Source organism: Cryptomeria japonica, chromosome 10, assembly GCF_030272615.1.
Source record: "Cryptomeria japonica chromosome 10, Sugi_1.0, whole genome shotgun sequence".
NCBI lineage: Eukaryota > Viridiplantae > Streptophyta > Pinopsida > Cupressales > Cupressaceae > Cryptomeria > Cryptomeria japonica.
Window position 1 is genome coordinate 425463081 of NC_081414.1, and position 15862 is coordinate 425478942.

Here is a 15862-nt window from a genome sequence, read left to right on the forward strand (position 1 = left end):
TAATATGCTTGCAAGTTAACATGCTCACACATGGGGGAGATGTTAGATAATGAATGACTTGGATATTAATTCATGTAGATGGATTAATCAACTAAGATCAAAAGAGTAATAAATAAAGGTCATGTTGATTATTAAATTAGAATAAATGTTAATAGGGGTTAAGTAATCTTAATTAATTAACTAATAAGAGACTAATTACTTGATTAAGTTGGGAGAATTGTGAACCAAGGTTATTTAATCAATTAGTCTTACAGGAGGAATATGAATATAGATAATTAATTAATTAAATAATGATTCATTTAATAAATTACAAGAAAGTAGAATTGTAGGATAATTAATTAAATAATTATTTATATAATTAATTTGTAAGAAATTAGCAAGACAAAAAATAATGATAAGTTTGTAGTGTTAACATAGACATTATTTGAAATAAAAACATAAATATAATGATCAAATTCCATGTGTAAAATTGATTTTCATTTATATATATTAAATTCTTTCTAATCTCCCCTTTTCTAACTCGAAAATACATTTAATTTTAATTTTAATCATATTCAAATCCAATCTAAACATATTTAGATACTCAACTCTTTTATCTAAAATTAATTTCCATATTAACAACTCAATTAGCTAAGAACTGGGAAGGACTTTCTATTGATTAAAAAGACTTCGAGTCTTTCCGAAGCTCATGGCATGGTGGATATGATTATCCATTCAAATTCAAAAGCACGAGTTTTGCCTGTTTTTGAAGACCATGCTTGAAAATTCCCTCTCTTTTTTAGATTCTCGACACTATCAAGCAGTTTGCCACTTATCACTGTAAAATCCTGCGAGTGGAAGAGGGGTAGAGGTGGCTTTAATGGCAGACCCTCCTCTTCTTCCACTGACTCAACCCCCTTTCAGTCGCACCAATAAAAAAAAGAAGGGGGGCATCAACAATTTGGCTTCTACGTGCAACACATCTCCCCCATCTCCTCCTAAGCTGAACAAGGGTAGACGAGCAACACCAAAATCCGAGCCCAAAGAAACTCCTGTTGTTGCAGACATAGAGGATTTCAAGCGGAAAGAGGCGTCATCAATCTCTCAGCGTCTCCTTGAATGGTACTACGCAACACATCGTGTGTTGCCATGGAGGTCGGACCAGAAGCAGGACGACGAACACGACACTGAAGAGGAGAGGGATCGCAGGGCATATGAAGTGTGGGTGTCGGAGGTAATGCTTCATCAGACCAGGGTGACTGTTGTGGTGGATTACTACACTCGTTGGATGGATAGTTGGCCTACGCTTCATCATCTCGCCAAGGCTTCCCAAGAGGTAATTTCATATTAATCCCTCTTTGTTTTGTTGCCGTATGTTCAGGTTCAATACAGTCAGGAGGTTCAGGATTGACCCGTCATCTGTGGTAACAGGAAGTTAACGAAATGTGGGCTGGATTGGGTTACTACCGCCGTGCCCGCTATCTGTTGGAGGTATTTACATTAAATATATTTCTTACTCAATAGCTTCACAATGACTAGCTTTAGAATTTTCTTCACTTGCATTTTTTTGGACAGTTTTGGCATCTGAGCATTCGCAAAATTCAACTTTTTGTTGATTTAGAGCAGGGTCACTTGCTAGTAATTTTCATAACACGTCACAGACCTGTAAAGATACCTTGTCATTGTAATAATCTTGTTTGCATTGGTATTTGTCATCGTAGTCATTTTTACTGTATTAGTGTTTGTAAGTAACTGTTCCAAGTTGCATCTATCTCATAAGATTTTTGTATTTCTTTGGTAAGTTGTCGAACTGTTCCTACCTGCAATTGTTGATCTTGGCTTCTAATTCAATCATCGACGCACCTTTGAGGATGTTCCCTTATCAAAAGAAGCCTAAATACGTGACAGCAATTGATTAGGGCTTTAATCCTATGGCTATCACAATTTTAAGAGTTGATGCTGTTAAAGCGTTTCCAAAGATGCGTCCACCATTGAGCTCAAATTAGATCCAATGTTTTTTAGACGTTCCTCAGGGTTATGTGAAGAAGCTTTGGGGTATGTGGAAGCCATTAAATTTCATCAACTAGCTCAATCTAACGGCTGTCAGGCATGTTATATATAAAGAGGTAATTGTTGATGAGTCCACTCAGGGTAAAAGGCCTTAGCAACGTAAAGTGTTCAGAGATTTTTGATGGTACAAAAATTTGTGTTAATGTGAGGTCGTGCTTACTGCTGATCCAAAGCAAGATTTGATGGCTAGCAAGCTGTGCTCAAACAATGCAAATAATGCTAAGGCAAAACGTGAAAGTTGCTAAAGAAAATAAAAACAAGGACCTCAGCTTGAGCTATTATAGCCAAGTGTAATATCCCCTGTCCTATAATGACTGAAACAAGGAGATATTCGCTGTCAAATCTGCGTGTTATGCTGCTTACTACTGCTGCGTGTTATGCAGACTGCTGTCTTAGTAGTTTTCAGTTTGATATGGAGGTGACCCTTTCACACATTTCTCATAAAAAATTCAACTACAAATGACTGAAAGTGAAAGTACCATAGCTAAGAATGCATACACAATCAAATCATGTCATTCTATCACCAAATGGGGTTCAAAATCAGAATGTTTAGTTGGCTGTCATTATGTCAAACAGTTGGCATGTGTCCTCAGTAAAATAGTGAGTTATGTTGCAAGCCAAAGACTATCTTCTTATTCATATAATGAATGAAATTACATTTCATATGACAGCCTAATGACAAGATATAGGCAGCTAGTAAATGATTACACAGACTGTCATTTTCAGACTTCTGAAGACTTTAGGGCTACAGTCACGATCAATCACATAAACTGAAAATTCTTCATGAGAGCAAGTGAATAAGGAACCTTATTTCGTGATGCCTTGATGATAGAACATTAATCATATGTCTTTGAATGTGACAAATCGACCATCCCTTGGTGCTGCCCCTGCTGCTACATTCTCAGTCTGAAACCATGGAGCATTGATAGCCCAATTCACCAAGAAACTTCACCAAAATGACCGCCCAATACACTAGATAAAACTGCCCTCCTTATTGTATGTCTTTGGAGACCCCTGCATGCACTAGAAGCCAAAATCGAGGGTGGAGGCAGTCAGACTCGAAATTCTGATAAACAATGTTCAGTGGCCGGATCCTCCTTAAAACTCCTTCAGTTTAATGCTAAAAGGGATCGCCTCTCCTCATACTCCAAATCGCCAATATTAGTTGCCAATTTTGATGCAAGTGTGGAGTCTAGGTGTCAAAATCGTGAGACTAGCAGTCTGATATGGTTTGTCTTCAGATCTGATCTGAGTACTGATTTCTTCTTAAAACTCCTCCCAAGTGCTCATAAGTGAATCGCCTTGAGACCCCAATGCTAGTGCTGCCCTTCAACAAATATCTTGATGCTTCAACCAAGAAATATTAACAAAGTCGTGGGTTATGGATGATGAATCCGATCTGTCTCAGACCTGCAATATAGTCAGCTACCTCCTAATTTCCACCTTCAAATTACCTTCACAAAAAATCGCCTATTTCCCTCCAATAAAGTGCAGATTTGAAACATTAAATGCACCTAAATTCTGAAGCATCCTTCCCATTTGTACCCATGAATGCTGAAGCAAAAACTCAGTCAGCTCAAGTGAAAGGACTGATTTGTCCTTCCCAACCACCATCAACTCATTATGCTCAATGTGGAAAACTGAGTATCTCCCACTCCCAAGAAGAGGAAACTAGGGTTTCGTCCAGTCCTTCTATCAATTTGCTGAAGGTTTGCATCCTCAGAGATTCAACCAATGCAACGCATCAGTCATGTCATCATATCCAATCAATCTCCAATCTGCCCGATCAATCATCACCCTCTTCTATTTATCCTTTTCATAACCCATCATGAGATTCCTTCTAGAAGAGGGTAGGTACACTCTATTATATATTAAGTGACTTTAATTATTTTAATTTCATACTTTAGTCACTATTTAATTAAATTAATTAAATATAAAGTCACTCTTAATTTTTAATTTTAATTTCTCCTTATTCCTCCATTTAGCCAAAAGGCTAAATCTTTATAAAAGGCTAGGAAAAATGGAGACATTACAAATCCAATGTTTTTAAGACATTCCTCAGGGTTATGTGAAGAAGCTTTGGGGTATGTGGAAGCCATTAAATTTCATCAACTAGCTCAATCTAACGGCTGTCAGGCATGTTAAATATAAAGAGGTAATTGTTGATGAGTCTACTCAGGGTAAAAGGCCTTAGCAACGTAAAGTGTTCAGAGATTTTTGATGGTACAAAAATTTGTGTTAATGTGAGATCGTGCTTACTGCTGATCCAAAGCAAGATTTGATGGCTAGCAAGCTGTGCTCAAACAAATCAAATAATGCTGAGGCAAACGTGAAAGTTGCTAAAAAATTAAAAAAAAAGGCCCTCAGCTTGAGCTCTTATAGCCAGGACATTTCACAAGTATAGTATGTGCTATCATGTCTAAATTTGTGAGGACTGTTGGATGTTAGTAGAGTTTGATACTGAACTCTCCATTTCAGAAAGGAGTTTGTACACAGAACAGTGAACAATACTGTCAAGGAAAGAGAATGTGCAGAAAGAGATATGGTCATGTTTGGAAGAATCAAAGTTAGCCAAAGTAATGCTACCAGTTGCAGTCAAACATGTTCGCTGGTAGTGGAGCAAAGATGAATTTCTAGAAGAAGAAAATTTCTTGCAAGGCAAGCAATAATTAATTCAAACTGCTGGGATATGTAGCTGTTTTAGGCTTATGCGGATTATCCACACAAGTTGATGTAGTATTTTAAAGCCATCTGTAAAGAAATGTGCAGGCCTGTAATATATGGCAAATTTTTATGCCCTGAAAGCATATGTAAAATTGTAAATAAAGGGACTTGGTTCAGTAATATTCCCTTTTAAAAGTTTTCTTATTTTGAACAAATTCTCCAAATTCTAACCAGCAATGAATGGTAATTCAAAATAACTTCAACCGCTGTGATTCCTTACCACAGAAAACAGCGATTTCTCCTTGAAATATGGTGCTGTTTAAGACTCAAGCAATAATTCTGTCCTTAATTCTGTGTAACAAAACTATCAAATTCCCTTATGTTATTGAGCAACGAACTGTCCTTAAATGGATGGTGCACTTCCCCTATTTTGGATGCCTCAAACTCTAATATAAGTTGTAACGATTTAACTCTGCTGTTTTCTAACCTGACTTTGCTCTCCAGTCTGTCCTAAACAGATCTAAAACTGCCATGAACCTTCTCAAAAACAGGCTGTGCTGCTTTTAAGTATTAATCTGCCTTTAAATCTGCTATAAATCAATTATAAATTACAATGATCCTTCACCAAGTTGCCCACTTGAAATCTAAGATTATGGCGTTGAAATCTAGAAAGATATATCTTTATTACCAACTGGAAATTTGAACAAATCTGTACAATGGTGATCTTCGTAAGAATTCATGCCGAGGAATTGTGTGTCTTCATCCTTAGGTCAACTGAACCAATGTCCATTGCTCCAACAAGGTGTAGAAATTCTGAAACAGAATGGTTGATCAATATGCTTCCTTCTCCTTGCTTGGTCTCTCATAAATAGAGCCCTCTAAAAGACATAGCTCTTCTAATTTCCTTCATGACCCTTGATTGATATTTGAGAGTAATTATTTAAAATAGATTTTACTTTTACGAGATCTTATTTTATATTTTAACTTTTCTTGAGGTCTTTTATATTATAATTTCATTTTTGAATATCATCTACGTGGCCCCCTTTGTGACATTATGACCCTGTTATTTTATTATTATAATCCTATTTTCCTAGTGCAATATTACCAAGACCCACACGTAATGTATGATGGGTGTTTTGGGTTTTATCTTGGTTTAATTTCAAAGAGGGAAATTATAATCCACCCTCTCTAAGATTGTTTGTCATCAAGCAATCATAACTAGGATGCTCGAAAATTTCTTCTCCACTTGATTGAATCTTTCTGGAGGTACTAGGATCCCAAATCAACCTTAGAGATTTGTGTGTCCATCCACTCAATATGCTTGGTTGAAAGACATATTCAAAAATAACCTCCTCAAATTATCTCTATAGTTGTCTATAAATCTTTTGCAACGCTTCTATAAGCTCTTGAAAATCCTATTTTGCTCCAATTATTTCCTTTGTGTCATTTTGTTGTGAATTGAACAATTTGTGCATAGAGACTTTATAGATATGAATGGCTCATTGTAGGTGGACACTTCCATACATTTTGTTGTAGTCAAGTTGGTTTACCCATCAAGAAGTTCTTTTAAGTGTTACCTCCCTTCCTTTTCTATGTTATCGGGTAATGCTAGTAAAGCCCGGGTCCTAGCATAAGTACTTTTTGGGTAAAAGAATTGTTCAGGTACAACCCTGGATACTTCTTGGGTGCCTGAGTTCGTTGTGGGTCCTTCATAGTGAACCTGGGCACCTAGGAAGTAACCAAGGGCCGTATCCAAGTGAATATACCAAAATATGTGCATGCATATGAAATAAAATATGCAGTACTTTTAAATTGTCATCAAATCTCTATATGAATATACCAAGCGAATCTCTATATCAAGCCTTTAAATATTTAGAAGTAAAAATTGCCATACCACCATATCAGGTTTTAGTTCTTGTACCTGCATTCATACTTGAATTGGCAACTTAGTTCCTTTAGAATTAAAATTAAATTCCAAAGTTTGAAAGTTTTGAGTGATTTCCCCAAGGGAGCACAACTACTGAATACCCAAAACTAAGTCGTTTTCTCCTAAACCAATAATATTAAAGTCATCACACACCTTATGCTCCCTTATGAGTGTGCTAAGCTAAATAATTTTCTCTCTGTAGGGAATATAAATCTGTTAACAACTATTACATCAAGTCCTCTAAAGTTTTCAATTTGAAATCTTTTCTTAGATACCAAATCTTTGTTAGTGTAGTTATGAGTAGCTCTACTATTAAGGAGTATTGAAATTTGAATGGATGGTATCTTGGTGCTCTTGAAAGAGAAGCAAGCGTTCCTCCACTATTTGAATGGGGTTCAGGTTCCTCTTTTTCTCTGTCCTCATCAGAAACTACCTCAATATAATGAATATTTCCCTTGACCATCCACCAATGAGCAGATTCCCAAGGTTCTTTACACGAAAAACACAAACTCTTTCTCCAGAGATCATTCTTGAGCTCATCTGTTGTCTTTATTTTTGGTAGTAATTCTTTTGTAGCTGTGCATAAGACTCTTCCTTCTGTGAAACCTCCTTTGATTGATTGGTCCAAAGATGGAATCTCTGAATGAAATCTGTACTTGGGAACTGTAGTCTCCAAATCTAGGGCTCTTTTAATAGCTTCCTATAGAGACAATGGATCAAACACTTTAATCAAACCCTTGAGAGGTTTGGTTAACCCTTCTATGAAAAGGACAATCAGTTTTTTCTTTTTGAATTGATTATATTTATAGATTACGAAATGGAGATTACTTCGAAGAGCTCAAGCTCACAAGAGACAAACCAGCCTAGGAACTAATACAGATCCACAAAATTAAATAGAAGACAAAGAAAAGTGAGTAGAAATCTTAGACATTCTAAACAATACAGCTTTCACTATACTTGTTTGTTTCATAGACCCCAATGGGTGGATAAATTTCAGATATGTTGTCATTGGTTCTAACAACCTCCGGTTGGATCATATTCAACAACTTTGCATTCTTCTTCAAGACCCATGTCTTTAAGCAACTTATCATATGCATAGTTCCTGTGTCTTTATTGATACTTCAAATAATCTTTTACAAACTGATCATTGCTCTCTTTGTCATAGGGCCAGTACTGGGCACTTTTAACTTCAGACCTTTGTATATTGATTTGACCTATATTACGAAGCTCCCAAAACTTCTCTTTAGTCATCTCTAGTGTAAGAGAAACATGTTGGACATTGCTGCTGCTAGGATATGTTGTTGTCATTGATGTCAACATATTCCCGTGGTTTATTGCTCGAGAGGTTGCAGATTGGTTTATTGGGATCATGGTTCGGTATATGGAGTATTCCTAGTATCATTATATCATTTGGTATTGGTTTCTATGATCCAGAAGCTTAATTGATCATATCGTATGATCCGGTTTACAATTTGGTTTTTCTGATCAGTACTTTGTAGAGTTCGGTATTTCCTCTGGTATATTTCGGTGTGATCAGATCTTGAGTTATGATTTTGGGAGATTGTTTGGGATGTTCATGTGTATCTACGTTTCACATAGTTTGTGATTTGGTGCTCCACAAGCTATCTTTCTAGTCCGAGTTTTTGTTGTTTGAGTGTTCTTGAGTTTCAGATGTTGATCGATGAAGATTTGATAAGTGGTGTTGGTGCAGCTACTGCAGATGGTTCTATTGTGCTTGTTGGTGTTTCCTAATTGTGTCCTATTTGCTTTGGTGGTCCGCATTGATCATTGTGCACGGTATTGGTGATTTTACTGATCCGGTGATATTCTTCGTGTTATGCTGTATTCTTGGTGGTGTGGCGTGTTGCGGTTGATCTTGGCGTAATTTCCGGTGGTGTTGCGTGTTTGAGAATTTGATTTTAGTCCATGTTATATCATGTATATCATCATATTGGTCTGGTCGTGGATCTTTGTATCGTGTGATGTAATTTTGTATGTGTGAGATGAGGGTTTAGCCGACCTTGTTGCCAAGGTTGATGATCAGTATATATAGGTGATGTTGTCATGCAAATTGGGTATCAGTGTAGTGCCTACATTATCAGAGAGTGATATATGTGGTGCTTGAGCGAATTTATCCTTCGGTGTGGTGTATTGAGCAGAGATTGTTGTAGGGCAGATAAATGTGCTTAACCAGAACTGTCATTAGGCATAAGGATGTTTGCTCTCTCGGGTGAATAACTTAAAACATAAAGCACATAATGCAGAATAATAATGCCATAGATATCAGATGTTATTCCATTCATAATTGTTGTTCTCCACAAGTTACATTTCGGAAGTATATAAAGATGTTGAGGGGGTGCGAGTGCCAACCGTCGCACCGCAATTGCCACCCCTCGGTTGCCAACTAACCAACACAATTACAACTTAATTAACTAGTTTTATTTCCGTGTACAATATTGCCGCCAACATCATCCCCCCCAAAAGAAAAGAAGTCGTCTTCGGATGACTTAATACAAAATAGAGATGACATTAAACAGAACTGCTGACGCCAGTCAAGCCCAAAACTTATACACTTGCTGTGTCCTCGCCTGAAAACCCTTTTTTGCTACCATCCGATGCTCAAGTGCGGATTTCACCATTATTGCTTCTTTTGACATCAAAGTCCTCCTGTGCCTAAACCAAACTTGTCTGCAAAACATGTTTTTCAGTTGCAACCTCCACCAACTGCTACTCAAATGATACTGTCTCCCTAGCCAATTTGTCCTCGATAGCCACCCGCACTGCCCTCTCGGCATCCAACTCCTGGGTACGTGTTGACGTGTATTTTGTACACTATCAAACACAGAATAAAATACCCAAGGGTACCTTATCCTCTCTTGAGTAAAGTTTCCGAATGCTGAAGATATCGCGAAAAGGATCAATCGGAGAAACTTCAAGGTTCTTCGTTGTAGGATCTCTACGTGTGGATAAGCTCTCTGTGGTATGATGTGATTTGCTGGAATCACAAGGGGACTTACATTTGATGATTGAACGTCTGATCTGCTTTGAATATTGCTGGAACACAGGCTCTTACTAGCTTTGATTTGAAAAAAAAGGAAAAAAGATGAGGGCGAGGAAAGAATCTAATCCTAATACTAAGGAATGTAGGAGCAATGATTGATCTTTGATGAAATTCTAACTAAGTCTTGTTTTGACATCCCAGGACCATCTCCACAAGGTTAGTGCGATCTTCGAAGGAAAGCTTTATGATGTTCAAATCATCACTGCAGGCATAGACACCATCAGGTTGATGCATATCAATGAAGAAGCAACAATTGAAGTTAAGCTTAAGCTGAATGATTCCAGTTGACTACACAAGGCAAGTCTGCAATCAACAAACTGCTAGTAGTATGGATATACAAATTCCACCATCAATCAAGCACATTTCTTCCACTCATCTAATAACATGAAATCAAATATGAGAAGTATAAAGACCATGCAAATTGTCGAATCGACCCATAAATTTCACCATTTCTTCAATGAAGTTACAAGTCTTTTACAACAACATCTTGGCAACAATCTTTGCCTTCTCTCTCTACTCTACTCTAATTGCTATTCTAATCACCTTCTAACTACTCTCTATTCACTAACTCCTTTCTAGCTCTCTAACTTCCTATTGCTTTCTATTATCTCTTTACAAATGAAGAGCCGGGGCTTATATAGTGCCCTCAATACAATTCGATAGCTTAGATCAATTCGAGATCAATGGCCAAGATTTAACAATGAAAACCCTAATTAGGGTTTGTTACAACCATTACATAACATTTAATGCTTGACCAATGAAATAATTGTATTGCTTGGACACATGTCCTCTCTGGAAAATTCGATCAATGGATAGCTGGGGTAGGTACATCGAAGTTTGTGTCACCTCCCATGAGTTAGGTACATTGAATCTGGACATGCTGAGGTGGACCACACCAACTGGAGAAGTGATGACTAGGATGCCAATTCGTTTGACACTTGGTTGATGCCAATTTGATGTTGTTGAGAAGCTAGCTTTAATTAACTCTTCTAAAACTATCTGTTTCTTCAACGAACCCTTGCTCTGACTTCCTTTTCTCTTTGATGTGCAGGATGATTGATGTACCTCGCCTTGGAATGCTGGATTGGAAGAGGTCGCCCTTATCCTGATGACGTTAGTCCAAAGAAGTCCGTCCTTGTCGATGCTAGACTGGAGGAGACTGTCCTTGATCTGGCTTGATTTTCTTACTCCGGGATCTCCATTTGATGCCTACACAAAATATTAAAGTTAGTCTTTTGAGCATCAAGCTTTAAAGCATGAAATTTAAGACCTTTCAAAGGTAAAACTTAAGATATTAATTTGAAAAAAGTCATGATAAATCAAGAATTACACATTTTCAAATTAATAATGAATGGAATTTGGATCTTCAAGACTTAGACTTTACAAAATTGCAATGGGATCACAATAAGTCTTGAATAAGAACTTCAAAAATGATTTTTCATACCTCCTCCTTTGAGTGCTTAACTACAAAACCTTAAAAAAAATGATGAGAGAAGACCGGATTTTGATGGACAAGGCTTAGTTTATAGTCCTCCTTTGGATGAATTACGCCTCCATTAGTCTTCAAAAGAATTTCCCCTTCCACTAGCCTCTTCAAAATCTGGAAATTCGCCTTCAAATGCCTTCAAAAGTCTGGAAATTATCCTCCAATCTAGCCAGAAATTCGCCTCTCCAATAGCCTTCAAGATGAATTTCGCCCTCCTTAGTCTCCACACTTTCGCACTTTAGAAGGGATGAATGAATGATTTGAACTTGAAACAATGCCCCCTATTATATAGAGCGCTCACCTTCTTTCCTCCAAGGCTGACTTGGCAAAAGGGAAAAAAAATAAAAATAAAAACTCTTTAAAAAGGTGGCCGACTTACCTATAAAGGCAAAATAATGCCTTTGAGCGCTCACTTTGCTTTTTTTTTAATTATTTAAATCCAAAATTAATTTTAGATGCCTCCACAATAAAAGTTCGATTTTTTGAGGCTCAAAATTATTTTATTAAATGCCAATATGTTCTTTATTAAATGCCAATTTAATTAATTTTTTTTCAAATATTTCGAAGTTGGCAAGTTTGGCATCTCATGCGATTTGGAGGATATTAATGTTTAAAATATGGTAAAAAAATGAAGAACGCCACTAACTTCGCCCTGGACCCTTGGAGAGGGACAAGAGCGCCTTTTCACTTTTGCTCTTAATCCTTCACCTTTAATTGCCAACTCTCAATGTGGGGTAAGTAATGATCCCTTTCATCCATTCCAGACATGTTTAACTTGTTTTTGCAAGGCAAAATAGGTGTTCCAAAGCTTTTCGCCCTGGTCCTTCAGTGAAGGACAGGAGCGCCTTTTGCATTTTAGCCTAGGATCATCAAGTTTTTGGAGTCAAACCTTGTTCACCATGCCTTAGAAGACTTTTTCATCTTGCACAATCTTGCCTTAGGACAATCTCGGAGGGAAATTGTTGGTTTTGTAAAAATTGCCCTGGTCCTTCAGTGAGGGATAGGAGCGCTTTTGCCAATTGTCATCAAAATTTGCAAATCTTTCATCTCGATTCCACCTCGAAGCATTTTAAACATCATTTCAAACTTGCCTTGGCTTGGATTTGTCCCAATTTGGAGAGAAGAGCTAGATAATATGTTTTTCGCCCTGGTCCTTTGGAGAGGGACATGAGCGCTTTTGTAAATTCAAGCTTGTCTGTCCTTTGCTAGCCTTCCAAATTATCTTCAATGGGCTAAACATACCTTATTCTATTCATTTCAATCACAAACTTGCCTTGTCCTTTGCAAGAAATTTGCACCTTTTAGAAAATCGCTCTGGACCCTTGGAGAGGGACAGGAGTGCCTTTTTACATCTTGGTATATTTCTTTGTTCTTTAAACCCTCAATCGTATCTAAGGCATAAAACATCATTTCTCCCTCCTATCCAAGTCAGGTTTTGCCTCAAAATCTTAAACAAAGAGGAGAATTTTGGAAAAGACGCCATGGTCCTTCAGTGAGGGACAGGAGCGCTTTTTGTCATTTGGGTTGATTTCCTCCTTTGTGGACCACTTAAATAATATTCAATGGATAAATCATGCTTTCTTTGGTCTCTTCAAATCATAAGATTGTCTTGATCCTGCAAGAACAGTGCAAATTTGAAAATCAAGCTCCGGTCCTTCAGTGAGGGACAGGAGCGCTTTTTGCCCTCTAGGCCAAAATGCTTCATCCTTCATCTCGAAATTCTTGGCTAAGGAAGATATCATCTTGTCATACGCCATGAATAAGAGTTCAAGCCCAAGAAAGGTTTAAAAATGCGTATATAAAGAAAATCGCTCTGGTCCTTCAGAGAGGGACAGGAGCGCTTTTACCTTTCTAGACAAAAACTCCATCATTTCATCGTCTTCGATCAAGTCTGGAAGCTCTATCATGTTCATTTCGTCCTTCACCATGCCTTTGATGTTTCAATTTGACCAAACAAGGTTAGGAATGACTCAAATAAGCTTTTTCGCCCTGGACCCTTGGAGAGGGACAGGAGCGCTTTGCCTTGGACCCTTGGGAGGGTCAGGAGCGAAATTTGACTTTTGAACTCTCCGATAGGATAATTTTTATGGAATATAACATTTAAGTATAAGTAGGAAATGTCACTTATACTTTAAGTTATATTCCATATATACTTTCAGGATGTTTGAGAGTGGTTTCAGACCTCCAGGAGCTATATTGCAAAATCTAGTTTTTTTGAGGTTTTTCAGTTTCCAGACTTAGTCAAATTTCAGGATCAAAACTTTCAGACTTAGTCAAATTTCAGGATCGAGACTTTCAGACTTAGCTAAAATTTCAGGATCAGGACATTCCAGACTTAGCCAATATTTCAGGATCAGGACTTCACTCTAGCAGGACCTGCTATCCTATTGATCTCCCCGACAGCACTCAAAAATGCAAAGGCTAACGGACAAAACCCTAAAAGACCTAGAAAACAAACCCTAAAAAGCAAAAAAGCAGGGGTCCCCATTTGCAATGGGGCGATGTGTGAAAACGTCACAACAGTACGCTGGGCGATATCTCACGCTAGTACTGCCTCCAACCTGGTGGTCCACTCCTCCCGAGCCCTCTTTGCATCCACCAAGGCAACCTCACGTCTAGTCGAGACATACTCCAAGTTCCTCAAGCGTACCATTCCTACTTGGAGGTGGCCACAACCCTTTGGCAGAAAGGCTAGGAGACACCTCAAATCCTCCATCACACTCCCCAAAGGCTGCTAACTGAACTAAATAACTCTCTGCTGTCATACAATTGCGCGGACCTGCAATGCCTTCCCTCAAACTCTATTTGTTCCCAACCTCCAAATCCGTCTCCCTCTACGGCTTATGGCTCCCACGCCAATGCTTAGCTGTACGGAACAACCCAACACTTGCCGTGCCTTCTCTGATGCCCTTCGCCAGACTCAAAAAGTGTATTGTAGCTAAAAAATAAACTGGGGGTCTGAGAGCAGTGCCCCCAGTGGGGTCGAGGGGCAACGCCCCAGCGGGGTCGGGGGGCAGCACCCCTCGCGGGGTCCGGGGGCAGCGCCGCTCGACCAATTTACAACCTTTAGAACCACACGAAAGTCCATGGCGCGCATCATTTCTGTGATGTTTTATGATGTCAAAACCCTTCTTCTACACTCCAATATTTTCAGTGTCCAGGCTCCAGATGTCATCGAATAATTTTTCAATCTGGTCGTCGTCATTTTTTTTTTTTTAAAGTTTCCTCTATCCCCGATGGCACCCCGACCATACAACCTCCTCGTACGGTCAACAACAGCACTGACACCTCCAATCGTACGACCACCTTCCTGTGCAGTCAACAACAGCTCGACCTCGTTGGGGCACTGCCCCTCGACCCCGTTGGGGCGTTGCCCCAGACCCCGCGGGGGCACTGCCCTTCGACCCCATTGGGGGCACTGCCCTCAGACCCCCAGTTTATTTTTGAGCTACAATACACTTTTTGAGTCTGGTGAAGGGCATCAGAGAAGGCACGATAAGTGTTGGGTTGTTCCGTACAGCTAAGCATTGGTGTGGAAGCCATAAGCCGTAGAGGGAGACGGATTTGGAGGTTGGGAACAAATAGAGTTTGAGGGAAGGCATTGCAGGTCCGCGCAATTGTATGACAGCAGAGAGTTATTTAGTTCAGTTAGTAGCCTTTGGGGAGTGTGATGGCGTGTTTGAGAATTTGATTTTAGTCCATGTTATATCATGTATATGATCATATTGGTCTGGTTGTGGATCTTTGTATCGTGTGATGTAATTTTGTCTGTGTGAGATGAGGGTTTAGCTGACCTTGTTGCCAAGGTTGATGATCAGTATATATAGGTGATGTTGTCATGCAAATTGGGTATCGGTGTAGTGCCTACATTATCAAAGAGTGATATATGTGGTGCTTGAGCGAATTTATCCTTCGATGTGGTGTATTGAGCAGAGATTGTTGTAGGGCAGATAAATGTGCTTAACCATAACTGTCATTAGGCATAAGGAGATGCTATATTTGTAGTTCGTATAATTCGGATTGTAGTCCGATCATTATTGTAAGGTAGTGAACCTTCCCTGAGGGTTGTAGCCTTCTGGGTCATCCTATTTTGAGCAGTGAGCTCTATACAGTGTGTCTGAATGCATGTGCATTCCCCATTGTAATATTTGTCACATACTCCTGCAGGGTATCATCTTATCGTGGGTAGGTTCCCACCGTGGTTTTTCCCTTAACCGGGTTTTCCACGTCAAAATTTTGGTGTTGTGTGTTGTGCTGTCAATTTGCTTATCTTTGTTGTTACGACAGTTTATAAGATTTACTTTTAAGGTTAAGTTTGATAATTCGGTGAAAACTAATTCACCCCCCCTCCCCCCCCTTCCCCCCCTCTCAGTTTTCCTTCATTGTTGTTGCCAACAATTGGTATCATAGCTAGATCCCCCGGAAGAAGCTTGACTGCTTGAGGTGATCCGGTATGGCAATTGGAAGTGGAAGTGTTATTTTTAAGAAGGAAAGTCTGAGATTTGATGGAAGCAACTATGCTATATGGAAGAACTCGATGGAGGTGCACTTGAGATGTCTTGGAGAAGATTACTGGAAGATTACAAAGAATGCCTATTCTGTTCCTCAGAATGGACCGGTCATTGCTGATGAGATCAAGGAAGCCGAACATAACATTAGAGCTAAGGAAACATTG

At 38.8% G+C, this 15862-nt stretch overlaps 1 protein-coding gene across 2 annotated transcripts in view; it reads left to right on the plus strand.

Annotated features, from left to right (window-relative positions):
- Positions 1-645: 645 nt before the first annotated feature.
- The window catches only part of LOC131034106 (adenine DNA glycosylase), an 80198-nt gene continuing 64981 nt past the window's right edge, over positions 646-15862 (plus strand). The window contains exons 1-2 of one of the 2 annotated variants that reach the window (XM_057965481.2): positions 646-1315; positions 1411-1470. In XM_057965481.2, coding sequence (XP_057821464.1) covers positions 860-1315; positions 1411-1470 — 516 coding nt within the window. In that variant the 5' untranslated portion in view covers positions 646-859. The remainder of the gene's footprint in view (positions 1316-1410; positions 1471-15862) is intronic. The other variant, XM_057965482.2, reaches the window with a different exon arrangement.